The sequence below is a fragment of the Sinocyclocheilus anshuiensis genome, unplaced genomic scaffold (assembly GCF_001515605.1).
Source record: "Sinocyclocheilus anshuiensis isolate Anshui unplaced genomic scaffold, SAMN03320099.WGS_v1.1 scaffold9, whole genome shotgun sequence".
NCBI classification, from domain to species: Eukaryota; Metazoa; Chordata; class Actinopteri; order Cypriniformes; family Cyprinidae; genus Sinocyclocheilus; species Sinocyclocheilus anshuiensis.
In genome coordinates, this window is record NW_015540887.1 from 1,126,991 (window position 1) to 1,144,719 (window position 17,729).

General features: G+C 36.0%; 1 protein-coding gene across 1 annotated transcript in view; it reads right to left on the bottom strand.

The window, feature by feature from the left end:
* Nucleotides 1-1,026: 1,026 nt before the first annotated feature.
* cckbrb (cholecystokinin B receptor b) overlaps nt 1,027-17,729 on the bottom strand; it is a 27,136-nt gene continuing 10,433 nt past the window's right edge. The window contains exons 2-5 of the mRNA XM_016486536.1: nt 9,313-9,561; nt 5,856-6,117; nt 4,058-4,185; nt 1,027-1,556 (exon numbers count right to left, since the gene is read on the bottom strand). Of these exons, the coding sequence (XP_016342022.1) occupies nt 1,027-1,556; nt 4,058-4,185; nt 5,856-6,117; nt 9,313-9,561 (1,169 nt within the window). The remainder of the gene's footprint in view (nt 1,557-4,057; nt 4,186-5,855; nt 6,118-9,312; nt 9,562-17,729) is intronic.

Sequence of the window (17,729 nt, forward strand, 5' to 3'; positions counted from 1 at the left end):
TTTACGAGGGCATGTGAAAGCATTCATTAATCAGTCTGTGAGATTATGACAGATTGGCATGAGTTCATCCCAATCAAGGGGTTTAAGGTTTTCATTCAGTTGAGGTCATCTATAACTACAGACTGTGAAGGCCACAAAGGACAACTTCAAAAAACAAAACAAAACCTCTTCAGTCCAAAAAATGAAGATGAAGGCAACTGCCAAAATCATTGTCCTGTCTAGCAATAGACCATCATCATTAACCCCATTGTAATATTTTATGGCTCAGACTTTGGAAAGCTGCTATATGTCAGTGTTTTAGAGTTCTGATCTTCTGAATGAAATCTCTCCCGATGTTTCTTGGCCTCAGAAAGGATTTTAAAAACACTATGCAGGCACTTAAATCTACAACAAAAGATAACTTAACATAAAGTGTAAGACTGGCATTCTACTAGCCATTTTCAGACATTTACATAGTCGTTTGAGCAAGTCAGAAAATGTAGTCTCTCAGTAAGCACTAAAAGCTCTAGAAACTCTGCTTCCTGCTGACTCTAATCTAGCAAGTTCAACATTACCGCTCAGTCGATAAAGGCGACCAATGAGCATCTTCTCATCCCGAAGACCCATTGTTCTGCTTGCATCTGATCCAAACTTTACATCAAATGCAGATTGTTATTCATGGTAAAAATTACATTTTTTTCTGGTTCTTCTGAACCAAAACCAGTTCAGTCAGAAAGAAATTTTGCAGGCAGTCGTTTGGTGTTGTTGATTGAGAGTGACAGACCTTAGACAGAAGAGGGTGAGGTTGGTGTGACCTTTCGTACCAAGCTGTTCGACGCCACTTTACGTATATAAATTTATACAAGTCTCAAGTGAATATATAACAACATGAACAATCATGGATCATGAAACAATGGCCGATGTTGATGTAGCATGTGGTTTGCTTTGCTGCAAGAAAGTGATAAACAATCTAAGTCTTCTACCAAAGTAAACCCTCACAATATGCCAACATCTACCCCAATTCTTCTCCATCTTGTCCTCTGAGAATCAGCATGGTCCCATTGTGCTGACAGTGGTGTAGTTGAACTTAGAGATGGATGCTCCGGTGGCAGTAACCTCATCGTCACCTTCCCTGAAGCCTCTTCTGCGGCAGGGCCAGCAGCAGCAGGAGAAGGTGGCAAGCAGCGCCTTTCGAAAGCGCTTGTTCATAAAGCAGTAGATGATTGGGTTGATGCAGGCAGACGTGTAGGACAGCAGGTGGATGAATGAGATGGGGGCTCCAGAAAGAGCCCTGTGGGCCGAGGGAAGGTCGAACGCTTTCCAGGTGTTGACAGAGTACAGAGGCATCCAGCAGATGAAGAACATGGCCACAATGACAATAAGCATACGGATCACCCGCTTCTTGGCCATCAGTTTAGCCTCAGACGTGTTGCTGCGGGGTCGGTCCACCTTTGCGGAGCCCATTGGGGTGAGGACTGACATCTCCATTGAGTTGGGCCTCTTGGACACCTGGATGTAGCAGCCGTCTCCGTCATCGCTGCTATATAAGACAGTGGTGCTGATACCATTTTTCATTCCTAAAGAGGAAACATTGCACATTCCTCAAGAAGAAGCTCTGAGGGCGTATTTAAATAAATACAGATCAAACTTGAGTTTGAATAATCCTTAAAGTATAATGTTTATGAAGACTGAAGTTATTGACAAAATATAGTTTAAATTGAGACAGTACGTTAAGCAGTTTTGTTGAATTAACAATGGTTGTCCTCTGTGATGTTGCACCGAAAAAGTTAACGTTTTGAATTTTTTACTACATCAGAATGGTATGAAACTTGGTGACTTTTGTGGTACTTGCTAAATGAACACAAGCATTTCGACACGATTAGAAAAGGCTAAATCAGGGCTGTCCAAACTCGGTCCTGGAGGGCCGGTGTCCTGCAGAGTTTAGCTCCAACTTGCCTCAACACACCTGACTGGAAGTTCTATGCCTAGTAAGAGCTTGATTAGCTGGTTCAGGTGTGTTTGATTAGGGTTGGAGCTAAACTCTGCAGGACACCGGCCCTCCAGGACCGAGTTTGGACACCCCTGGGCTAAATGGTCTTAAAAAAACACCTGTGATCTTTCTAGTCAAAAAATTACCGCCATAAGAAATGAATCGAAAAATACAAAAATACACAGTAATTTTTTGGGGGGAGTACAATCTACATCCTTTGTTCTGTTTTTATTTAAACGCTAAATTAATTGAAAATGATATGATTTTTTGTATCATTTTATGTAGAAGTAAATAGTGCATAATTTAGAGATTAATTTTGTATAGTATATGAAATCCCCTCAAAATCTGAAATATTAAAGAATACATATTATTGAAACAAAATACAATCATTTCTTGATAATAAAAATAATGAATACACTTATTGTCTTCTGTCTTTTTTACATGGCAGAGTATCACACTTGACCCTTAAGTGATGAATACCAGAGGGTTAAAGGGATAGTTCACCCAAAAAAGGAAAATTCTGTCATTAAATACTCACCCACTTGTTGTTACAAACCCGCAAGACCTTCGTTCATCTTCAGAACACAAATTAAGATATTTCTGATGAAATAGAGGTTAAACCACTGATGTCACATGGACTATTTTAATGATTATTTCAGTGAAAATATCTTAATTTGTGTTCTGAAGATGAACAAGGGTCTTGGAACATTGTTTGGTTTGGAACAACAAACAAAACAAATTACTTACCCTTGGTAAGTAATTTCATTTTTGGGTATACTATCCCTTTATTTGTAGAAATTTGTGGAGGAAAAAGGAATACCAATTTTCAAACCCTGTAATAATAAATAAAATCATTCGCAATCAAATTACTCTTACAATCAGGTTCATTTTAATAAATTAGTCAAAATGACTCACAACTCACAACCTAAAACTCAGTTATGAGTTTGAATTGCTTTAATGACTCATTCACTTACTGAATCAGTCAGAACACTTCTTGGCTGAATCATTACTTCCATCATATCCTATTGGAAATAATTCAAGAATTGTTTCTGTAGTGTGTATAATTAAGGCTCATGAGACTTAAATAAACATACGGATCTAAGCAGCAGTTAAACATTTGGAAAATGTTTTTTTATAAGTAATACTCTATGAAAAAGGGAGTATTCTAATTCTTTAAAGATTCTATGAATGAAATGAATCAGTAAGGAGCTGGAATCATAACGTGCAATCTAAATCTTTTAATTCTTTCTGATTCCCAACCCTTGTGTCTTTCACTACACAATGACCTTCATAAGACCCCACAGCAGGTTGTATTTTGACATTCTTGAGCTTCCTTCTTTTGCACAAATTGTTACCAATAAAATGGGAAAGGAAATGACATTTCACTAATTCAAAGGAAAACATCTTAATGGGTAGAGTGGTGACTCAGCACTGAAGAGTTTAAATGCTTGATCACTGCAGCCCAGGGGAAATGGAGACATACAATTAATAAAATGTGATTTAGCGTAGAACAGTGTAATTCAAGATGAGACAATCAAAGCAATCCAGCATATATTAACTTGTAAGAGCTCCATCAATGAGCAATTTAAGGGTAATATTCAAGTTTATATTTCATGCGTTTTCCTTCTTGCTTTTTTTAGGGGCAGTTGCGGACTGCAGCCCAGGGGAAATGGAGACATAAAATTAATAAAATGTGATTTAGCGTAGAACAGTGTAATTCAAGATGAGACAATCAAAGCAATGCAGCATATATTAACTTGTAAGAGCTCCATCAATGAGCAATTTAAGGGTAATATTCAAGTTTATATTTCATGCGTTTTCCTTCTTGCTTTTTTTAGGGGCAGTTGCGGAAATGTTGTACAGCTGCAATTATATTTTCGAAAATCCAATAGGTCACATTTCATTACTTAGGAAATTGAGCCTCATTCAAAAAAAGATGGCCATGACTGTACACACAAACAATTAAATCCTCAGAGTAGGTCATCAAATACGATCACAGTTAATACCTTATGGGATGCTCTGAGGCTTACTAACACATGACTAAATTAAACTGCATATATTGTGTTATTGACTTCAAAAATGTCTCACCACTCTGCCCCTTCTTCTGCTCCAATTCAAACTGTATTCCACGGTAGAGTTCTCGAGAAATGAGCCCATAAGCAATGATCATCACCACTCCAGGAATGAAGAACAGAACAAATAGCAACAGGATGCACCTAAAACAACATGAAAATGGTTTGAAACTCCATTTTGAGGAACAGTTTACCTAAAAGTGAAAATTTTGTCACCCTCAGGCCATCCAAGATGTAGATGAGTTTGTTTCTTCATCAGAAAAGATTTTTAGCATTACATTAGCATTGCTCACCAATGGATCCTCTGCAGTGAATGGGTGCCGTCAGAATGAGAGTCCAGCTTTTCACTTAACAGGACATTAACTGATGGACTGGAGTTGTGTGGATTACTTGTGGATTACTGTAATGTTTTTATCAGCTGTTTGGGCTCTCATTCTGACGGCACCCATTCACTGCAGGGGATCCATTGGTGAGCAAGTGATGTAATGCTAAATTTCTCCAAATCTGTTATGATGAGGAAACAAACCCATCTACATCTTAGATGGCTTGAGCGTGAGTACATATTAAGTATATTTAAATTTTTGGCTGAACTATTCCTTTAAAATATAAATACAACCATTCACTCATATAGGCTATTTATCCAAGGGTAGCTACTCATGGCCTGATTCAACGAAAACTGTTTCACCTAGATTATCCAAAACATTGTTTATTCTACAAAAAAGTTATTTATTCTGATTATAATTCTGAATTAATTTAAATATCAATAATTATCCTCAGAAGTGTGTAGTCATGCATTGGCATAGCTTGAAGGGAACATATTCGTGATATGCCTAACAACACCTCTTCCCTGTAATAAAACCCCTTTAATGCCCAGCCTCTTGTGGCTTATTACTGTAACAGAATATGCAGAAAGAATTATAAAAATGTACAAGCAAACTCAGAGGGACATGCAGAGAGAGTACTGTTGTGGTCCCTTGCTGTCTACCTAGCAACAGCTGTCATAAAACATAATGTGCCGCAGGAGGCACCCAGCTGATGTTTAAGACCCCAGCTCCTTATCAGAGCACTGCAGAGTGACTCTGTCTCTGTGTCTCTGTCTTTGCCTCTCAAGTTGAGACAAACACAGACAGTTAATGATGTTACAGTATGAGTAATAACAGAATGCATTTCCAATTAAAGGAATTTCCAGAGTACAAAACAACTTAAGCTCTAAGGACAGCATTGCTGTGGCATTACCAGACAATCAGTTTAAGTATGTTAGTACACAAATAAACAGGTATGCACTTCCAGTAGAAGTCTATGAGGCATTCTGGAAACTTTAAAAACAAAAATGTTCTTTTAATATACCCTGTTTAAAAGATTGTTTATGTATCTGATAAAAAGTACAGTAAAAACAGTAGTATTGTGAAATATTATTACAATATTAAAATAACTTTTTATTTATTTATTTACAAAGCTACATTTTGTACATTCAGCATTATTTCTCCAGTCTTCAGGGTCACATGATCCTTCAGAAATAATTGTAATATGCTGATTTGCTGCTCAAGAATCATTTCATATGTTGAAAACAGTGGTGCTGCTTAATATTTATGAGGAAAAATTGCTTGTTTGTGCATTCCAGCCCAGCCTGACACATATTGATGTAAACTGTCCAAGCTGTAGTGTAGTGGTTTGTGCATGTGCTCAGGACATGCATACGCACTGCTGGCTCTGGACGAACCAGACTTGAGTCTGACCAAGGTCATGTCCTTTTTCCACTTAACTGTCCTATAAAATAAAGGCAGATGAGCACTCACAAATACTTGAACACTCACCAGGCTTGCTCCACCTCGCTCTTTGGCCAGTCATGGCGGCACATGTGAGCTGTAATGTTGTTGAGCTTGGTGAACTTCACCAGCGTGCTGAAGATGGGATAGGGTGTCATAATGAGGAAGGACAGGACCCAGGTAGAAGCAATGACTTTGTAGGCATGGGATCGTGTCTGCCATGCCCGGGACTTCAGCGGGTTGCAAATGGCACTGTACCTCTCAATGGCTATAGCCACCAGACTGAAGGTAGATATACAGACGGAGATGCCTGTAAAAAAGCAAAAGAATAAAAAAAAAAAAAAAAAAAAAACGTAATTTTAACTGTAAAAAACTGTCAAAATGCTATAGTAAGAACCTGTTGACTGCTTGGTTAGTAAGTTACCTTACTATATATGGTGAAAAACTGTAATAAATCTAACAAGACATTTCACAGTTTACAGTAATTTTGCAATGTACAATTGTACAGTAAAATACTGTTGAATGCATAGTTTTTGAAAGTGAAATGTCTTCTTGTAATTTACAGTGAAACCCCTAAATTGGCATTCCCAGAATTCACTGTTTAGCAGCTCATATTTGATGGTTTTTCATTGAAATAACTGTTTGTTAATTTTTATTAGTATTTATTAGTTACCATGTAGATTAGGGTTTTATGTTGATGTTTATTGCATTATTTTAGTGTCAGGTTTTTTGTCTATATATCCCATATATTAGTAATTACCTTTTTTTTACTGTAAATGTAACTTAAATCCATAATAAAATGTAGCTATCATATTTTTTATACATGCTATTTTTACCATCAATTTTAGTTTTTTATTTTTTTCATTTTTTTATAAAGAAATTGGCATTGAGTCGAGCCAAGAGTCAAGATCTTGTCTAAACGGTTTATCCACCAAGTTTTCTGATTCAGTTGCTCCTATCGCTATACGTATTCACTGCAAATCTGGGTATTTATTTCCCCAAAAGCTTGATGCTTTGCAAAACTGAAAGCGACAAAATCCTTAATACGTTCTTCTAAAAATACAAAGCTTAGTGAAAAACATTGCAGAATGGCATTCTTGTTGGCGAGCGTTGTAAAGCGAGATTTCTGACAGCCCCTCATGTTTGAGGAATTACTGGCCCGATGGCCCGAGAGATTTGATCTGATCTCGCCCTCCGCACCAGAGCTCATACCAAGGAAATTGTTCTTTGCTTTACAAATCCCCTTCCTTCTCCGCCCCCTCGAAAAACAAACAGTGGGAGGGAGGTTGTGGTTGGCACAGCGTGTTGGATGTGCTGCCCTGTCGCACTCCGACACTGTGTGGGCTGCAGGCCACTCACACACACTCAAGCAAATAAGATCTGCTCTCTTGTGAACTGTGTCATCTCCAGGGCCTCCACCAGACAGTCAACATAATGCAGGAGAAAAACATCCTTTAGAAATGCTATCTGATCACTCCTGTCTATGCAGGGTCAGACAGCTCTCAGATTCCATCAAAAATATCTTAATTTGTGTTCCGAAGATGAACGAAGGTCTTACGGGTTTGAAACGACATGAGGGTGAGTAATTAATGACAGAACTTTCATTTTTGGGTGAACTAACCCTTTAAGTCAACTTTATTTCTATAGTGTTTTATACAATATGGAGCCCTGCACATGACATCATGGCCATGAATTAAGAATTCACTCCCACGACTTATTTATTTGTGGCCATTATTTACTAATTAGTTCCCTCATTTTAGTTAAATCAAAACAAGAGAGCAAATTAGTATGGCATGGCCATGAATTAACTAGTCTTGGGAATGAGTTCTTAATTCATAGCCATGATGATATATATATATATATATATATATAACAGAATCAGTTGGAATCAGTTCACATTCCACTGTAGAGCAGCTCTAAAAGACAATAGTGTCATTACTGAGCTCAGTCAGTTCAGTGTTTGGTTCAGTTCAGATCAATAACAGTGTGAAGTTCATCCATTTAAAACAAGTTCAGTTTAACTATAAGCAGTTCTACAAAAGGGCAGCTTATTTTCTTGTACTTCATTCCAGCATTGTGCTTTATAAGTAGTTAAAAAAATTACATATAGCATATTATTGTGTACTGTGGCTATCTAGATGTAAATTGCAATGGATTTTTTTTTTGCCTAAAGATTTACTTTAATATATCTCATTTTATTGGGCTTACTCAGTTTGCATGGAAATTTCATTGTTATTTTTCCCCACTCATTTTTTATTTTTTTTTGTAGTGGAAAAACATGTCTAAATGTCTAAAATAATAATTCAAGCAATAATTCTTCATCCCTGGGTCTAGACAGCATCGGCCCATCACCGAGATCCAGACACTGGAATCATCTCTTAAAAGTGCTCCTTACTTCACCGTGCATTGTACTACATGCATTGTATTGCTTTTCTGCATCATTAGATCATCATATGATGAATTACTGCTGCCATAATAGAAAGAAGAAGTGTTGAAACATCTTTAAAAACTCAAAGGAGATGTATTTACACAGAAAATAATGACTTTTGCTGACTGTGCCTTTACAGACTAAATTAAAAGAAGTAAAAATTAAAGGTGCAGTAGGAGATCTTGGAAAATGCTAACTTTAGCCTGATAGCACTGAAAGCGAATGTCCCACCCTCCCTGCAATCACCAGGGACAACATTACTACAATAGCCTACATCAGCGGTTTGTAATTCCAGCCCATGTTCCGAAGTGAAGTAAACTTCAACGGATTTCCCCTGCTCAAGGAAGAGGGAGCAATGAACACTGTGTAGGGATCATATAGATCGGAACACAGTTCATGCACGTAGCTCATTTCTAACGAGCTGGTTATCTGAATCGCGAGGACTGGAATTGGGAACCGCTGGGCTTCATCATGTGTCATTCACCGGTGAGAAAACTTTAAAAGTACTACAATACCAGGAAGGAAGATCGGGTTGTTGATGTTTGTCTGCCATTCTCGCTCTGTCTGCCCAGCGTGCGTGAACGCGCTGATGACGTATCCTGTCTGCGCGAACCGGGTGCGCAGAGGTATACAGATACATACGTTGACAGGCAGGTAGGAAAGCCAATTAAAACGCTCGGACTGAGCGTTTTGATTGGACAAACATTTCTTGGTTCTACGCCTTCCACAGAATATATAAATACAGATAAATACATTTAGACCATTTAATTTAATGATTGCTATCAGGATGTGAAGAGACTTTCAACCAGCATAACAAAAAATGTTTCTGAAGACAATCACCTATTGCACCTTTAATATCTTTCAAAGATTTGAAGCCAGGTAAAGTTCTGCAGATCTAGGCAACAGCAATTAAAGCCTGTGATTTTTACCAGTGTTTGTGAAGACGATCAGTAAGCAGACTCTCCCTGGGTGCCATATGCCAGCAGGATATTCAGTGCAAAGTTGTACTTTTCTTTGTGATTTAGCAGGTACATTGGTAACATGCCTCATGTTAGAAGAAATGAAAGTCCATCTTACCCATAAGATAGGCCACAATCTTGCACATGGCAGCTCCAAAGATGAAATCCTCCAGCAGGTTGGGAATAAGAGTGAAGGGCATGCAGAAAACAGCCATCATGAGATCACTAATGGCCAGGGAGAGCAGGAATGAGTTGGTCACCGTCCGCATTCGCTTATTCACCACCAAAACCACAATGATGAGAAGGTTACCAAACACACTCAGTAGGAATATGAGAGAGTATAGCAGTATGCGCAGCGAATCCATTTCTGAAAGACAAAGATCAAATAACAGATCAACATATTAAAGGCCTTTAAAATTACAAAATATAAACAACACTTAACCCTATAATGCCTAGCTTATTATATTGGATTGGCACATTTCTAAACTCTCTAAATTATCAACATGATCAAAACTGGTTGAACACAATCTACTACATACTTTCTGTTGTCCAGCTAATATATATATAGCAACATAAAACTAAACATTTAAATATATTAAGGTAATATTATTGGTAAATATAAAGTGACAACTAATACTTACATGCATTTTGTGTAATAAAAAGTTTATATAAAGGTTTCATTGATTTTTCTATTTCAAATGTCAGGCTTCACAGGGTTAACATTACATAATAGGAAATCAAGTAAAGTCGGTCAATGATGAGAAAAAAAATAGTGACTGGGGAAAGATATGGGAGGAGGGTTTAATTGCCATTTAATTGCTCAGTTTAAAATCACTAATCACTTTTAAATATGTCAGATCACTGCACATATATTTAATTACTGTAATGTTAAAGGCCTCAGTTAATGAAACTCTCCACACTCACCCCTGATTATGTTTTGAGTTTATTTTTCACACCGTCAGCAATTTACTGATGGAAAATTATATATAATTACTAGCATATGGTGAAATGTTTTTCCTTAAAGGTAAGACATGACCAAAGAAAACAAAAAACAAAAAAAACTGTTTAATGAATCATTTAATTAATCATTGTGACATGTTAGGTAGAGTGTTTAATTAGTATGCAACAGGTCTGGGGTTCAAGTTCAATTAATAAACTGACTAAAATTAGAAATGAGACTGCATGATATTTGCCACTGTGTTGTACAGTATATATATATATAATGAACTTAATTATAAAATACACTTTTTTTGTACTCCACAGTGACTGCTTCTAAAACCCTCAGAAAACCTACATTGTTTTAGCAAGCTAATCTATAAATTTGCTATGTGCTGTCAGGTTTTCTTGCTGACTTGAATATTTAGAAGGGATAAATGCCTCTAATGGTCCTCAATGCAACCTCCTGCTAGTAATGGAAAAAATCCAGCATCATCAAATAACATCCTCAGAATGTAACAGCTCACTCAAACACTTAAAGCTGTGTGTTTTTCAGACACGGCTGATGGATTGTGTTTTTCTAGCTGATCTCTGTGGCCGTATATCAGAATTTTTACACAGGGAATCATTCTTTCTGACATAGCCCATCACTTTGTTTAAGCAATGAGTTGTAAACTTGATATCTGTAACTGAAATGCTAATGTGTAATTGGAAAGTTGTCTGATTGTTGATCAATCAAAGGGGAAATACGGTGACTAATGGAGAACAATTGCAGGATTACTGCAAAACAATATTAGACTATGAATCACAACTCTGCTGGAATGTCATAAACTTACAATGAATTCATTTAATAGCATCATAAATATGGTTCCTTCATAAGCCACTTTATTGAAACCGAAAACTTCAGAGTATTCTCTGCGGGTGACTTAATTACATTTTTTTTAATATAAATAACTTTATTATTACATTTTTTAACTCTTTCCTTGCCAGCCTTTAAGAAAAGTTGCCAGTGCCCACCAGCATTTTTGATAATTTTCACATTTTCATGGCTGTTTTCCGAACATGCATTAAGAAAGAACAGAGCCTCTACTTAAAAAAAATAAAATAAAATAAATTCTAGCTTCATTATTTTTTGTCAACACTTTAATATTATTCTACATATGCATCTGCTTGCTTGTTTCTGCTTCTTCTTCACCATTCTTTGATCCAGAGATTCAATACTCTTTCAGAATATGTGTAATAGTGCCTCTCACATAACAGTGAAAATACAAGTGTGTGTATGTGTGTGTTTATTTTTTTATTTTTTTGCATTAATGCAATTTTATCAGAAATACATTGGTCATTTTATATGAATTGTTGTGATTCCTACAGAGCTGTGGGGGACTGGAAGTTTAATTTCCACTGAGTTTAATATAAACGTGCCATTTCATACTAGACAAGATAATGCAACAAAATAAACAAATTTACTGAAAAGTGATTGTGTTTTAAATAAGATTTCCAAATAGTAATTGGTTTAGTTGTACAGGAAAAAAGTTCAATGATGTGACCAAAGATTCAGGATACCAAATGTAGAAGTAATCAATGAAAAACCCATGTTGACTACTATTCTGAATACTAACATCTACCCATTAATGTCTACAGTGGTTATGGCCTGACATATATAGTTATATATATACATATATTTGGCCTTATAATTAATATTTTTGGTTCATTTGTTGGTAATTTTGGTAGATTTTTCGGTAGCACTTTACTTGAAGGGTTGTGCATAAGACTGACATGACACCTTCATAATCATGACATGACACATGTCATGAATATGAAGGAGGTTTTATGCATGTTTATGACAACTGTCATTAAGTGTCATTCGCTCAGTTATGTCATTTTTAATGCAAATATGACATTATTTGACCTAACCCTAATCTAACCCTACCCCTACCATTACCCCTAACCATAGCCCATAACAAAGACATCTCAAACAATGTCATCTTTGCATTAAAAATTACATAACTGAGCGAATGACACTTAATGACAGTTGTCATAAACATGCATAAAACCTCCTTCATATTCATGACATGTGTCATGTCATGATTATGTAGGTGTCATGTCATGATTATGAAGGTGTCATGTCAGTCTTATGCACACCCCTTCAAGTAAAGTGTAACCGATTTTTCTTTCTTTCTCAAGAAGTTTTTGTTCATGGAGAAAATCGCTGGGATCTAAAACAAAACTAGACCCATTTGGCATTGACTGTATGAGACATTTTTCAAAAAGTCTTCAATGTGAACTATTCATTTACTCCTGCTCTAATTATTTTTGACATAGAAAATCTCCACATTATAAACAATCCTCCATAAGAGTATTGAATACTAAGCCTTAATTTTGGGACCCAACAATCAAACATTGAAAAGAAGCCTTTTTTTTTTTTGGCAAAGTGCAACATATTCCATCTACTTTCCATTACTGCGTCTGCAGAGAGCAGTCAATGTGAGCCAGCATGAGCAGGGAGGATTATGGGATGTGAACAGTCATATCCTGTTTGTGGCTTAGTCAGGCTAAAGCAATCAATCGAGGCCACGTTTGACTACAGCGCAGGGTTCTGTGTGCGCTCCATTACTGATCGCCTGTAGCCACTGGTCTTAAAGGATTAGACCCGGCAAAATGCTGCTGACAACCTCAGGACTTTGATCTCATGAGAGATGTGGTCCACATGCTTGGCTTGACTAAAATCGATCTCTCACTTTCTCTGTCGTTGTTGCGTAGAATGTTTCATCAAGTAAAAAGAAGAACGTGTTTATCAAGTATCCTCCACATGGCACTACTTTCTGTAGTACTTTGCCTTAACCTCACTGTGTGGGAGAAGCGTGAACTAAACTGGTTGAGGATTGCTGTGGATTCTGTCATAGTCGTGGGTTTCAAAGGCCTTGGGAAATACTTAGAAGTGTCAGATAACTGCGGTGTGGTGCCTTGGGATGGGATTGGCTTGATTTAGGGTTAAAACAGCATGTGTCATCATTGCTGGTAATTGGATAATATACTATTTTGAATTCTCTGTTATATTATGCTTCGTACTAGATAAATTTTGCACATTTTTACACAAGCTTTACCATTTCAAAAGTGGCTAAGAACCCATCTAGAGCTCTCCTTTTCCTAACTGTTGACACTTCTATGAAATTGACATCAGTTCCTTGTGAAACGAAGTACACTTCAGCATACTTAAGTGTAAACTGAATGTAGTATTTACAGACACTTAACTGCATGTCAACTGCAAATAAATGAAACTAGTTTAAATTTAAATTCATAATTAAAGTTTAAATATGATAGTTAACGCACTGAAGTATGCACAAGTGTACGTCTTTAAAGCATTACGCTTTTAAAAGTGTACTTAAGTGTGCTTAACAGTCATGAAAGTGTACTTAGGTAGGTGGCTTTTTGTTTAATTGATATTTTATCGTCAAGTACAGGTTTTTAAAAATATACTTTTAAGATTTGAAGTACACTACAAGTGCACATTCAATACAATTGCAGTAAGTGCACTCCTTTTTTCACAAGGGTTGTTGAGCTATCTTAGGGTATGTTTACACGAAAACAATGCACTGTTTCTTTCCTTTGCTTGATTGAAACATTTTGCATACAGACATTCTTAAACAACCCCCATTCACTCAGCGAAAATGACTAAAGATGCTGTATTATGCATGCCAGGCCAGAAGTTGGTGATGTCACTTTTTTAAAGAAACAGCACATGCACTACATGCGCATACTTATAGATTGAACACATAATAAGCAATGCACATGATGTCACTGCTTTCACAAATTCACGTTTTCTTAGTTTTGAAAACTATACCTTTTACAAAAACATGCACTTTGAAACCCATTTTCAAAAGTTTGCATTTTCAGGCCCCCAAAACATCATTGCCATGTAAATGAATGGCCAAAACAGTGTTGAAAACAGTGTTGTGTGAACACCATCTTAGACCGACCGCCCACAAAGACCAAACAGGATGAGTGACATTTTTTTTAGAAACATATAAAAAAATCAGAAACACACACTGGTAAATGCAAACAACTCAGTTAGGAGAAACGATTCAGGAAGAAAGAGACAATAAATTAGATTACAGAGAATGAAACACTTGTTCCCCCTTGCCAATTGAAATGTTACAAAAGGGCCATCTAATCGAATTCAATTACTCTTTCCTCTGTGCTCTTCTCCCTGTGGATGAATGTCTCCCTCAGCATATTTCATCATGCAGTATTGGTGTATGTGACAGATGTTTGTTTCAGGATGAGCTCTCAACATGTCCTATCTCACACAGACCTGTACTGTCAACCTTCGCAAGTCACATCGCTATTCAAACCATCCAAGACAGCATGGTGTGTAAAACTCACTGCATGTGAGGGACTGACTTTCAAGAGGTCAAGAGAAGTATGAGGTCATTATAAAACTGTAGGTCATTGTTAATTTATTTATCCTGATGAGACTGTTATCCACTGGTGATGTTTCATTCAAACCACCGTATACTCTTAAAAATAAAGGTGCTTTATTGGCATCTATGGTTCCAGGAAGGACCTTTAACATCCATGGAATCTTTCCATTTTACAAAATGCTCTTTAAAGTGGAAAAAAAAAGTTCTTAAGATAGTTAGAATGAAGTTAGTATGTTCTTCACACTATGCGAAAAAAAAGAATGGTTCTTTTAAGATTTGTTCACTGAAAGGTTATTTCTGGAACTCAAAATGGTTCTATAATACTGCTGCAAAAATACTTTTTTTTTAAGAGATCACATGACGGCCTTTTATGTGAATTCAGCCCTACTATTAATAAAGTGATTCAACAAGGATATTTTCATGAAATAATATTCACGATTTTCTTGTTGACTTCAGTGCTAATTATGGACAGTTATTTTTGCAGCTGACCTTATTGCATATCCATCTGAAGTAGTTTCTCTTTGAGATGCAAAATTTATGGGAGTATAATAAAATACTTAAATATTTAAATAATGCAACTTACTAAGTTTTGTGATAGTCGATTTACTGGTATTTTTTTGCCCAAGACGATAGATAGATAGATAGATAGATAGATAGATAGATAGATAGATAGATAGATAGATAGGTAGATATGAGGGACTGACTTTCAAGAGGTCAAGAGAAGTATGAGGTCATTATAAAACTGTAGGTCATTGTTAATTTATTTATCCTGATGAGACTGTTATCCACTGGTGATGTTTCATTCAAACCACCGTATACTCTTAAAAATAAAGGTGCTTTATTGGCATCTATGGTTCCAGGAAGGACCTTTAACATCCATGGAATCTTTCCATTTTACAAAATGCTCTTTAAAGTGGAAAAAAAAAGTTCTTAAGATAGTTAGAATGAAGTTAGTATGTTCTTCACACTATGCGAAAAAAAAGAATGGTTCTTTTAAGATTTGTTCACTGAAAGGTTATTTCTGGAACTCAAAATGGTTCTATAATACTGCTGCAAAAATACTTTTTTTTTAAGAGATCACATGACGGCCTTTTATGTGAATTCAGCCCTACTATTAATAAAGTGATTCAACAAGGATATTTTCATGAAATAATATTCACGATTTTCTTGTTGACTTCAGTGCTAATTATGGACAGTTATTTTTGCAGCTGACCTTATTGCATATCCATCTGAAGTAGTTTCTCTTTGAGATGCAAAATTTATGGGAGTATAATAAAATACTTAAATATTTAAATAATGCAACTTACTAAGTTTTGTGATAGTCGATTTACTGGTATTTTTTTGCCCAAGACGATAGATAGATAGATAGATAGATAGATAGATAGATAGATAGATAGATAGATAGATAGATAGATAGATAGATAGATAGATAGATAGATAGATAGATAGATAGATAGATAGATAGATAGATAGATAGATAGATAGATAGATAGATAGATAGATATTTTTGTCCTTTGTGACACACTGCTCCGGGTGTGTGTTCACGGTGTGTGTGTTCACTGCTGTGTGTGTGCACTGGATGGGATAAATGCAGAGCACTAATTCCAAGTATGGGTCACCATACTTGGCCACATGTCACGTCACTTTAGAACTTTAGATTTAATTATTCATGCATCAGAGGGTTAATAATCCATTCTCATGTGTGCTCTGCTGTTTTATGCCTCTGGGGTGTTTTTATGACAAACCCCAAAAAACTAAATGTATAGCTTGATGTCTTCCATACTTAACATTATCTAAAATGTGTATACAAGATATACAGATCATAAAATCAGATGGATATTGTTTAAAAGTGAACTGAATATTTGTTCCAGAATGGGATAAACTACAGCTCATGTCATTAAATGCCTTGGCTGTGTGTCATGTAAACAAAACATCACTATGATTTCTCATCATGCCTCGTCCATTTCCATCTCACAACACATCACCTCTAGAGCCTCACAGCTACTCTTTCAGCTGTTGAACTTCCCCTTTCCAAAACTCCACCATTTACTATTTCATCAATGCTTTTGGCCTCATGATCAATTCATGGTCTCAAACCAGAGAAGGAATGCATGAATAAATTACAATCAAGAGGAATCAAGATATCATGAAAGTTAGTTGCATGAATTATGAATCTGAGGCCAAATGTGAGTGCATAAATATTTTAGATTTGTGTAAAATGTATTTCCTCACATATCAACAGCATTTCGCATGCTCTAAGACTCTAAGTCATTGTTATAACCAGGGCTATAACTAACTAGGGGGGAATAAATAACTCAAGAGGTATTTTCACAGTGTAAATTTTGCCTTAAGGAGGCATTTTTTATTTTGACTTGAATAAAATCATTCCTATACATTCTACCATATGAAGCACATTGTTTCAAGTCTTCATAACTTTTCAGTTTTATTTTACTGTCATTTGATTTATTGTTTATTATTTTTAATTGTCATTTAATTCATTGTTTATTATTTATTGCTGAAAATATCACGATTATTAATTAATTTTAGGACCTTTTTAACATTTAATTAGAATTATTGCACTTTCACATAAGCACAAATCAAGAGAATGTCCATTTGTATGGTTTACTTACAGATTTAGTCACAGCAAAGAAAGAAGAAAGAAGAAAGAAAATCGACCTGCTGTATTATACTTTTTCTTGAGTAGAATATTTCAGTGGAGATCCCTAAACTCAAACATGCATGTTCGCTAGATGTTTATGCTTAATATTGTGCAGCCCTAGCCAAAAGGGTCTGGCTGCAGCTTGGCGCTTGCACTCTCAGACGTGCACTCTCAGGCTTGCACTCTCAGACACTTGCACTTCCACTAGCGACGTCACTTGCAGTCTTTATTATTTTTTATTTTGTTCTATTTATTGATTACTTTTTGTTTGAATCTCTCAACATTTTACAACAGTAGCCAGGTGGTGAAGACAAGAAAAAATAAACTAAATTACGAAGTCACTTGCAATCGCCACTTGCACTCTCCGCTACCACATTTAAAAGAAAAACAAAAAATAAAGCTAAAAACAATTCAAAATATTAAAGAACAAAAGGTATGAGTATAAAATTATTCTAACATAACACTAAGCCAAAAACAAAAAAAAACAACTACATATGTGTGTATGTACAACCACACACA